The sequence below is a fragment of the Histoplasma capsulatum genome, genomic scaffold (assembly GCF_000149585.1).
Source record: "Histoplasma capsulatum NAm1 scaffold_5 genomic scaffold, whole genome shotgun sequence".
NCBI lineage: Eukaryota > Fungi > Ascomycota > Eurotiomycetes > Onygenales > Ajellomycetaceae > Histoplasma > Histoplasma mississippiense.
The window spans coordinates 507,395-518,776 of NW_001813978.1; the positions used below are offsets into that span (position 1 = coordinate 507,395).

Sequence of the window (11,382 nt, forward strand, 5' to 3'; positions counted from 1 at the left end):
CGTGCCATGGAAAGCGCACATTTGTGCGATATCGACCGCTCCTGGGGATTTGAGTTCTGGTGTTATAGGTTTGCTACCACGCGTGTATCGCCAATTATTTTGTTTTTATTTTAAATTGTTTTAATTCATTTTATTTTTTTAAGTTTCTATTTTATTCTTTATCTATCGATGTGCGTGTGTTGTACGTGCGTGTGTGTACGTGCGTGTGTGTACGTGCGTGTGTGTGTGTGTATGTATATTGATATCTACTTGTATAATTTTATGTTTTGAATTCGCTTTGAAACTGGACCTGACCTGTCCTTTGGTTTGGATGTGCGTCAATGCTTTCGCTTTTAACCCCACATATATTCTTCACAAGCTAATTTGTCACCGGAATCGATCCACCTAGCAGACAAGTTTCATTCGCGGTGCACGCGAACCATGTTTCCACGATCGATACGGACAAGCTGTTCTCAATTGGATGGTTTGTTTTGTCTTCTCCTCTTTTTCTCTACTTTTTAAATACGGTGGGCCTACCTTAAATATTTCTCCCACATAAGAGGATTCGATGCCAAATATCCGGAGTATTGATATTCCAGCCAATTGGAGCGGGGCAAGTCACCTGATTCGGCGCCATGTAGATCCGAGTAATGTCCCACATAGAGTTAGCCAATAATATCAAGCCTATAGATCATCAAAAAGCAAAAAAAGAAAAAAAGTTTTAGTTGCGCAGAAAAAAAATAAAATAAGCGCTCGGAATGTGGCCGTATGGCGAAGGTGAGAAGGAGAGGCAAATGTGGGAGGATGTGTCATCTAACTAATCTCTAACTAACTAACTATCAGATCTAGCCGGCAATTATCATCAAATCCATCCATCACCAATCTAAACCCAATCTGAGATGCGCAGTGTGGCGGGCGCATATATCCATCTTTGTTTGGCTTCAGTATTGGATGGTACCGTTACAGCATGATATTTAGAATTTTGAAGCAGAACCATGGGCCGTGGGGTGGTGTATTCCCAAAATTGCCTTTAATTTACCAGGCGAGAAAAAAGGCTTCAGATAACAATGAACTGAGCAGAGATGGGTTTTCTTCAACATCTATTATTATTCAAGATATCAACCTCAAGTACAATAGAGAAGAAATGTACTCCGAAGGAAAGAAGAAAAAGGGACCGCAAAACTTAGCCTTGGTAGACAGGGGCCTGGTCCAAGTACTGCTTGATCAATTCCCTGCCTAGCTAGTCAGCATCAAACCAACAGGTACGGTACATGTACAGTACAATACATTTACAACTGTCAATAAAAGCACTCGTGTCCAGTGTGCAAAGCCTGAAAATGCGCTCCCTGCAGGTACCAAAGTTAACCATCATTAACACTCCTCTGTGCTACGCTTGGCACATGTAATCATCAACCCATCCACAAAAATCGAATCAAAACACGATTTGGATAAAAACAACTGCAGGTGTTGTTTGTTAGTTGTTGTTGTTGTTCTTATTTTTTCTAAGGCCATATGCAGTCTGAGACTATGACAGCCTTCACCTCACTAGCCTACCCTTATGTTCAGCTACTCTTTATTTACATTTCCCTATTCATAACTGAGTCATCTTTGATGGAGAGACTTCACTATACCATTCTGGATCTAGCCCTCAAGGGGGGCCTTGCCCCACAGTTTCTCACACAATACTAAGCAGTCCCTTGTCACTTGGACTAGACATGTAAGAATCACAACACCTTAGGATCCCACACTATACTGAATCCATCTAGACTATATACATAGTGTTGAACATTGCTCCACCCTGCAGTGGCACCAAGATGTGATAATATCCTTTTGAAGAGGGTGGGATTCGAACCCACTACCTTCTTGTCTCAGCAGAGGTGGCCCCAACACCAAGTGCCTACTTGAGAAAGCATTCCATGAACAGCGCTTACCACTACGCCATCCACCCCCCCGTTGTTTGTTAGTGCTTTTTGCCTTTTTTTTTTCTTTTTCTTTTTTTTTTTTTTATCGCTCCTAGCAAACATCCTTAATGAATTGCTTGTTTCATCGAGATCATGTACGTCACAGAGAGTGTAAACGCGCAGAATAGAGGGGAAACCGGGAGAAGGATTAACTTCATCAGACTAGCAAGACGGAGAATAGGAAAGCTATGGCAAGCAGCAGGGATAATCCCGGACAAGCGCCATGAGCAATTGTATTGTTCGTCAATACGTAGTCCATTTTTCCTTCCTTATGCTGTTGGGCACAACTAGCTAAGTGATAGAAGGGATTCGGGTCACAAAACTACCCCTAGATTACTAAGAAGGTTCATAATAGTTACTACTTCCCGATAACGCAGTGGTAAAAGCAGGAACTTTCTCTTGGCAATTAGTTCCCGCTTCTTGTTATGCTGCACAGATGATGTGGACCCATGGTAAAAAGGTAAAAGTTCCTCAGGAGAAATCCTCGGCAATGTCCGCGCCAGGGTTTTGTGTTATCAAATAAGACCTCACGGCTTCTGTATCCAATAGTTGTAATTTCTGTTATCAAAGGTGTCATTGTTAGCCTAAAGCACACAATAATGGGCACATTGTGCAAAGAAGATATTGACGGGGAAGAACAATGGCAGGGCGCGAAATCATTGGCTACCTTTGCTTCTATATCACGAAGCCCGGTTTCCAGGAGTTCTCCCTCCAATTTTCGAAGCTTAAGGGCTGTCTGCCATACGGACTGGCGAATCACCCTTCCGTCAACATATTCAAGCCATCGCTGCACATACTCGTCGTTCGAACGCAGTTGGGCCAGCTGACCTTGCATCCGGTCCTGCAAGATGACAACTGCCCGGAGCTGAAAGACTCCCCACATCCGGTCCGCTTTGAGCTGGTCAAGCAGCGATTCCGAAGAAGTAACGTTAGTTCCTTTCCACGAAACCTTGAGCTCTCGCTCTCCTTGGTTTGATTGAACTACACGGAATTCCAGGCCATCTTCTTCGTTAACGCAACACCACCAGACAAATGAGCTTTCCCAATCAGTCACGTCAGAGCCAGGCGCGATAAACAGGCGAAAGCCTGGTGTCGTATTGCAGACTGCTATTTTTGCAGGCCGCAATGGGTCATCAGCGGGAATGTCAAGGTCAAGGAATAGCTGGCGTGCATTCGTGGAGCCACTATCGAGAAATCCGTACGAGAATACCATCTCGGAAGCACCCTTTGCGTCACCATATCTATAGTTGCGCGGATTGAAAGTTAGTCCAATTATCGACCTTCGTGTCCAGTCACATTATCTAGCTTCAAGCATACGTGATAGTTATTTCGTCGCCCACCTCTAATCTCTGTCCACGGCGCAGTTGCAAAACAGCGTTTCCATTTTCATCGGTCTCATACAAGGCGCTGGGCCGACCACCGGAGGCGTGATTTACCATATCAATACACGGGACCATGGAATGCCCCTTGCCTGGAAATTCAAGAGCTCGCGATCTATACATGGCATCAACTAATTTCCAATCCTCGAAGGTAAGCCGGCCAGTATCTTCGTTCCACCAATCACGGTCACACCACGAGATATCCGTAGTGGCCTCTCGTAACTGGTCAAACTCTTTCTCCAACGAAAGAATCTTCGAATCTAGAGCTAATTCCAGCGAAGTGCCACGTAGAAGTTCGCGCTCCTCAATGGTGTACAAGGTGGGCAGGGAATACGAGGCCGGGAGAAATTTTATGTATTCTGTCCAAGCATTGGATACCTTAATGTGCTCCTTGGACGATAAATCCGGATCCGAGTACGAAATGTGGACCAGGAGGAAAAGCAATATGGCACCTCGAGCTGTCTACACATATCAGAAATTGAAATATACATCTACGGCCGAGGAAGCGGCATTGCCGTGCCAGTGAAAGAATACACACCATTGCATAATCCCTCATAGAATCCAGTACCTCCTTCAAATGCCTATCTGTTTTGGCGCATGTTTCCACTAACTCTAGTGAAAGTAAAAGCTCAGATGGAATAGTCATGAGGACTTGCGGCTCAATTTCGGCTTCGGGACCGAGCCCCCCGGTTGATTTCTTTGCTGTCGCAACTATCCCGCATCCCTTGTCAATCCCATCCTTGGCCGGTAGCTGTGTCACCTCGACGTCGTGGAATTCGACACAATTAAGTCTAGTCCATGCCGCGAGCGCACTGATTGGAAGATATTCTCGCTTCATTGGAAGGGAAGGAGTTTGGTGAACTAGTTACCGCGTAATCAGTTGATTTGCCGATTGAGATACTTAATGGATCCCGAGTTTATCTACGTGAAGTCAGGTGATCAAATCACGGAGGTGACGATGATTGGCTCACCCAACCTCATCCAACTTTTGGAATACTTGAGAGATGAATGACGGTAGCTCATGGGCCATATCCTATGCCGATTCTCTCCCCCCCCCCCCCTTTTTTTTTTTTTTAGAAGATGCGGACTAAGCTCATTCCGAACTTAATTCCCCTCCTCACGGCGGAAGAACAGCAACAAGCTGTGGGCTTTCTGGCATCTTCTCAACCAGGACAGCCATTTTCTACTGGTATTTTGTATAAAGCTCTGGGAAACGATACGTCGTCTTTCCAATTCGGCTTCTCTGAAGCGAATCCCGCCATGAGAGATGCATTTCAACCAAGGAATTGTGCGTAAACAAGAAGCGAATTTGATCCCTACCTTCAATGCTGTCACGATATCTTGAATTATAAACGGTGTATGCCCGATCCTACGTAACTAACTCATAACATAAATAGTTCACCACTTTCTCGTTCACACCACATCCTCGTTAGCCTGCTTATATGATATGGCCCACTGCCAAAGCTACCAATCAAATTATCATACATTTATAATAGAGGAAGAAAGAAATGAGTGAAAATAGACTTATTTTAGCTGCTTTAGTAGTTAAGGGTCAAGGATTAACTTAGAGAAGAGCTGAGCTGCTTTCTATATATCTAGATAATATTTGCATCTCTATATTGATATTTAGAACTAGTAGTCGATGCCACTGGTCATGATTGTCAGTAGTCCAACAATTATAAAGAGTACAATACCACACGATCAGGCTAACGAGGATGTTGGTGTAAACGAGAAAGTAGTACGGAGTAATTATTCTACAGTTACTCGCGGCCCACTTACAGTCCTTTATTAGGACTAGTGTCTTTTTGAAGGATAGTGGGGGTGGGGTCCTCCAGTCCGTATGTTAACATATCTAGTTTGAGTTGCTGTCCAATTTTGTGCTCGCAGAAAAAATTCCACCGTTACGCCTTGAGAAAAACGAACATCTAGGAAAAGTCCCTTGACAAGTACCACCGCTAGCACACCCTGTTACCAAAACTCGCCTCAGCCAACGATGGATAGTCCATTGCCTGTTTACAAGGCGCAGCGACGTCGTAACCAAGCATCAATCTTGCTAGTCGCAGCGGCCATAAAGTATAACGAACCCTTAATTAGAAAGTTTGTTCGTTGAGATAAAGAAATCTGAGTTATCAGCTAATTGGATTTGGAAAATGGTTCACGATGTTTGTAGATGCTAGATTCAATCTAAACGGCTGTTGTGGCAATAGCGTTTCAAAAATGGTATACAGAGGTCGCTTCAAATGGTTTTGATTTGACTCACACTAAGAATTTTAGTGGCAAGCTTGCTAATGACATCAAGTAATTACATTGATCCTATGCTCTCCTCTAGAGGCTTCAGTCGGTCCCTTATTTAACTCAAGCTAGCCTAAATTTTGAGGTCCCTTGTAGGGCATGAAGATTTTTACAGAAGCTTAAATTCTTATATAGTAGTGTTAGTCAAAAAAACTTTTACAAGGCCCATCTATAGACAGCCTAAATCTACTCTTATAGCATCTCAGGAGCCAGAACATTCGATGCGGGACATGTCCGTCTCTCAAATCTTCATACCTCATTCTGGGAGGCAGGAAGACTAAACTAGCCTTCTTGCAAGAATGCGCCAGAGTAGGAAGATCCCCATGGAGTTCCTCCTCATAAACGCCTCTCGTTCCCCACAAGGCTGCATGCATACCAAACCCTACAGGCTAAATTTAGCATTATGCAGCAGCACCAGAAGCACCATGGCGGAATAGTGAAGCCAGCTAGCTAGTCAAGGCGCTCATTCACCCAAGAGTTCATCCCCTCAGAATCGCTGAAGACGATATCTGCAGCATCCTTGAGCCCCATCTGCCCAGCTAAGCTGCGAAGAATAGCTCACCAGCATGTCCACAATGCAGCTTCCTATACTGGCTTCTAGGTTGGCGCCCATGACGACGATCTAAAAAGCTTTTGCAGTTGGGTTGAGGGTCTTAAGTCTAATTTCCGCGCCCCTATGGTGGGCCCGCTAGCTCTCTATCTTATACGTGGCGACAAACGAGGATGAATTGGGTCGGTGGATTCTCCTTGACGACCTTACAATCTTTGGTGTCGGCGATACTCGGCCTGAAATTTGAGCTGGCGAAGGCGGTGAATACACGACCCTTCGAGGCATGCACGACGCAATGGCTAACCAGCTCAAGCTGAGGGACGTACTTGTTTCTGGTCAGTAACCAAAACCACAAGCGGACATGGAGCCTCTTGTATCTCGACCGGTGGTGGGAGGATCCACCGCTGGATGAAAAGGGAAAGAATTCAGGTTCTTTCTACTTACTCTCTTCACCCCTGAGGATATTGCTCCAATTGAAAACTGCTCATATTTTGCTTTGGTGTTGCTTTTACTGTTCTCGAATCACCAAACTAATTGGGATATTTCACTACCGGCCATCACTATGGCGTTCTTAGTATGGTTGGGGTTGGGGGTTCTGCTTGCTTTCGAGCGAGGAGATTCCGGCTCGGAAGCACCACTATTGAAGTCTCCAATCTGCTATTTGCTGCAAGATACTACGGCAGCCCTGAGGAGCTCAAGTTCTGAAGCAGATAAAGCCCATAGAGCAAAGAAAGAGGGAGGATATTGAAACGAGAAGTGCAAGACCCACCACCCTGGAATAAAGGATGGATGACAATTTACAATTAGGTCATGTGTGCTCCGCATATCCATCATGTGAACTATCCAGGTGGGCCAGGACATTATGTTCTGTCTAGTTAAAGATTCTTTTATTTACTGGCTCTTCCTCGCTGATTGAATTATTATAACTCTCTTTCGTAGCATCAAAAGACAGCCTGGCCTCCCTCAAGCTCCCAAAGTATTTATAACTTGCGACAAGCGTAGGCAACTTGAGACTTACTTACTATTACCACTGTGATCTATTCGGTGACAATTTTGTTCTAGCCCAAACTCCTCCTACCTAACATTGGCTACATGGATTGCGGATCGTTTTCAACCCTACCATCTAACTAACTGTAATAGACATGTCACTCTAACGGATGACTGGTTGAGCCGAACCACTGAAGTGTCCAGTGGATATGATGCAGAATGGCTTGACCATCGTAACTCTGTCTCTTATGATATTTCTTATGCAAAGAGCAATCCAATGGCATGTCCCAAGGTCAGACATAATTCAGCCCAATACCAGAGAAACATTGTCATCAGGATGACAAAAAAAGCCACTGATCTGACGCAGATGAAGATTGGAATTATTGGAAACCATCTTCTGTTGAAATAAAAAGCCACCCGCTGTGTGTTGGAAAGAGTTCCATGGTGTGCCGCCACCCGTTTTCGTTTCACTCAAGGACATCAGCTTACCGCTGGCTTGCTGGTGGCTGGCAGACACGGCTTTGTTCAAATACTGGCTGAAGAAAGCTGAAATCGCCTTAACCCTCAGAATAAAAACCTGCCTCGAGAAGTACGGCCCAGCCTGAATAAAGTTGGAAAAACTGGCTTGCGCCATTCCCTACTACACGGCATTAGCCAAAAGTCGCATCAGCACGCCCCGCCTTCCAGACAACTATGTCCCGAGTTCATTCATCGTCTTCTTATACAGAACTTCAAGTCTTTTTCGGTCACGGGCGTTATGATCAGCAGATCAGGTTTACTGCATACGTTGCGATTCGCCCATCTTCAATCGCCACTGGCTACAGCTTTCTCCTCAGGCACCCGATACGCATGGACAAGCTCGAAGGGAGAGGGTCACAGCGTGGACCGGAGCAGGCGCAGCGACACCACCGATCCAACAACCAAGGGGACAGCCGGAGGCTTGAAGGAGAAGGGAGAGGCTACAAAGAGAAAGGGTAATTCCAAAAGCAATGCCACGGAAGAGCGGAATCACGAGGGGAGCACAAAAAAAGCAGAGAATGACTTTCCGGAAGCTCCCAGGCCTATTATTGGCATGTCTGACGAAAGGGGAAAGGTGAGTGGGTTTACTTTCACATTTTTGTTTTGGCTGGACATGTTTTCTTGTTTGCTTTGCCGTCTTGATGCACCTGGCTGATGTTTTCCCATGACCACAGAAAGGGATTTGAGTGACATATGCATGTTTAAGAGAGTTCTACCTCCCCAAGTCGACATCCAAGTCGACATCCAAGCAGGGAAGCCTTGTATCATCGGCCGACTTTAAATGATAGGACCTTTGGATTCACGAAAAGGCGCATTAATGAGTGCGTGTGTGAGAGAGAGGGGAAAAAAAGATGTGTGTGGAGGGGAGGGGTTAGGGGGGGGGGGGGGGCTGGCTGAATAAGAAATTGCAGAACTAGGAAATGGGTGAAAACGGCCACCATTAACACTGCAGTACTTACATCGTAATTTCCAATAGAAACTATCTCGTCCTCTGAGACTCTTGAGCCTCCCGCGCCCTCTATATAAGCTACAGGAACATCACCCATCACTTTCCGAGCCACGTCGCCCACAGTGCTATTCCTGAAATAACGTTAGGATGCGCCACTTGAAATTCCATGTGAATAGGCAGTGGGTCTAACTTCTTGACAAGCACACAATCCTTGAAAACTCCATTGGCCGTTCCGGTTCCTGATGCAAATGTGTGAATATTACGGACTGGGAAAATTGGTACCAACCCAAGTACTTCCGCAGCACGAGAGAGAACCTGAACGACACCTGTAGATCCGAATCGATACAAAACCAAATCCTTGACATTTTCCAACCGGCTATCAAATGTTAGCAAATATATTTTTTAGAATGGATGTTGCATTCAGGGACACAATAGAACACCAAGGGATAATTATACTTCTTCAATTTCTCATCCATTTCCTTGAGGCCACCACCCTCAGGATCACCCATATCTATTAGATCCTCTCTCGTATCTATAACATCACTCCCTTCGACATATTTGATATATCCTTGTCGAGCCAGTTTTCGAAGGAAGACTTCTGATATGGCAGAACACAAAACAATCGATTGCGGGTCCTGAGCCTTGGCAATTTTATTTATATTCTGTGATTCTATCAAATCAGTAAAACGTCAAACCATTTTCGTAGGATCCGGAGTCTAACTTACCTTGTCAGCATCTGGATGATCAATTTTGTTGAGTGCGAGCACAGTGGGGAATTTTTCATCTATAAAGGCAACGACAACACGTTCTACGGTCTCATCCGACCATTCTTGAAGGGGCTCTTTTATATCTAATCGGTCAAGACATCGCGCCACGACTTTCGATGTGCTTCCGTAACCAGAAAACTGATTTTGTAGCGTTTCGACCGGTGTTGCCTCTATTGTATGTCAAAAAGCTTGCATTTCAAGTTCGATTCAAACACCACACGTACTTGTTGCTGTATGTCGCCGTTTTATAGAACCCCTATTGTCCGTAAGTATCTGCTTTCTACATTTCTCCTTCACCGTCATAAAACTTTTGCGCATATTACCATTTCTCCATCAAATTACCCAAAATCCAATTGACAATCTCCGATTTCAACCAAACAATATCTTGTGAAGGGTCATACCCTCTAGTGGCCTTCCCTGATATTAGGAAACACCTTTCTCAGTCCATCAAAGACCATGCTGGTAGCACCCATGAGCCGCAAGGCTGATATGCTGGTTGATAGAACGAACCTTCGGCATCAACCGTCCCACTAACATCAACCACATGTACCAACGCATCCGCATGTCGTAGGTCGTCTAAAAATTTATTCCCGAGTCCTTTGCCTTCATGCGCCCCAGGAACAAGCCCAGCAACATCAAGCAGCTCGATTGGGACAGATCTCCTCCCTTCGTGACAACCGCCGTAATTGGGCTTGCATTTATCCGAGACGTTAAAACGTTTGCACGCGCAGTCTACCTGGAGGTAGCCTATGGCGCGCTGGGGGTCGATAGTTGTGAAGCTACTCCCCCGATTTTAGTATTCAAAACTCGTCTACTGGAATGAGGGGCCAGAAAAAGAGGGGATTGATATGGAGTTCGTACGGGAAATTTCCTGTGGAATCATATTTCTTCAGCTCCGCGATAACCAAAAGGAACGAATGATTGACGCACCAACTTTAGAAGAAGCATCGGTCAAACTGGAGTCGTTGCGTTAGACACATTAATTTCACCCATGTTTGCGCTCTCTTGAAATCCCATACACACCTATTTAGGGTAGTTGACTTGCCAGACGAGGGTTTCCCGACGAGGCCGATTAATGGATCCTGAGGCATAGGAAATTAGTATGCGAAGTCTTAGCTGGGCAAATATAGGATTTAATATAGGATTTTTCAATGAGAGGGAGCCCGGCCGATTCGTCTGGTGCTGGCGTTGGCTGGTGTTGGCAGCATATTCAGGCTGTAATTTTGATATCCGATCAGTAACGTATGTTATTCGGTTGCCTACTAACTATAGCCGAAATTTACTGTACAGTACAACCGGGCTTGTAATTTATACAGCCATTACATACAATAGCCATTTTTCAACGCCAATGTTCGACACATTTACTTCACTAAAATCTTCAAACTTAGCTCCAATTGTATGTATGTATGTATGTACATGTACATTCCCAAGTTTGGAGTTTCGCAATCCAGATGAATATAAACTACAATCCAAAGTTTGACCCTTGTGGATCTCTCAACAAGTGAATCAATGCAGGGAACCTATCCTGAGGGCAAGGCACTGCACCAACAGTATTTATTGATTCTTAAAAGAGGGTCACTCTCAGTTATACCATGCTCGCCCAATCTCACGCAATAGTATTCCTTTCATCTAAAGGCGTCTATGGAGAAGGGGACTAGATTGTCCTTCCTATCAGGGTTGTTCTCCGGAAAACGGAGAGTTCTATGCCTATCATTTGAAGGCCCAAGCCCAGAAGATTCACAAAAGAGAACGACCCACCAGAGCCTAAATATATTAGGTATCCCTCGGGGAGTAAAACGCCTTTCCCCTGAGCCACTATGCTACACTTCTGAAGCTATATTATTCGTGAACTCTCTATATGAAACATAAAACAACACTACCAAGAAATACTGTTCAGCAATTAAGCTCTACCTGCCACTATCAGCGACAATAAAGCAAGAGTCCCCAGGTGTAGGCTGATGGCAAGGTCCAAAAAAGGGCTCGTTCTCGTAACCATGAC

At 44.9% G+C, this 11,382-nt stretch overlaps 3 protein-coding genes across 3 annotated transcripts; 1 reads left to right on the forward strand and 2 right to left on the reverse strand.

Moving 5' to 3' along the window:
• Positions 1–2,411: 2,411 nt before the first annotated feature.
• Positions 2,412–4,499, reverse strand: HCAG_05008 (conserved hypothetical protein; the record flags this gene model as incomplete). The annotated part of the gene is made up of 6 exons (XM_001539491.1): positions 2,412–2,498; positions 2,686–3,181; positions 3,258–3,777; positions 3,809–4,180; positions 4,291–4,352; positions 4,441–4,499. 6 exons carry the CDS (start codon positions 4,497–4,499, stop codon positions 2,412–2,414), a joined length of 1,596 nt encoding a protein of 531 aa, XP_001539541.1.
• A 2,224-nt stretch (positions 4,500–6,723) lies between these two features.
• On the forward strand, positions 6,724–8,448 carry HCAG_05009 (predicted protein; the record flags this gene model as incomplete). The annotated part of the gene is made up of 5 exons (XM_001539492.1): positions 6,724–6,859; positions 7,101–7,137; positions 7,302–7,440; positions 7,717–8,245; positions 8,342–8,448. 5 exons carry the CDS (start codon positions 6,724–6,726, stop codon positions 8,446–8,448), a joined length of 948 nt encoding a protein of 315 aa, XP_001539542.1.
• A 264-nt stretch (positions 8,449–8,712) lies between these two features.
• Positions 8,713–10,719, reverse strand: HCAG_05010 (conserved hypothetical protein; the record flags this gene model as incomplete). The annotated part of the gene is made up of 6 exons (XM_001539493.1): positions 8,713–8,992; positions 9,073–9,278; positions 9,342–9,553; positions 9,894–10,162; positions 10,407–10,465; positions 10,711–10,719. The coding sequence occupies 6 exons, from the start codon at positions 10,717–10,719 to the stop codon at positions 8,713–8,715; spliced, it is 1,035 nt and encodes a 344-aa protein (XP_001539543.1).
• Between the last annotated feature and the right edge of the window lie 663 nt (positions 10,720–11,382).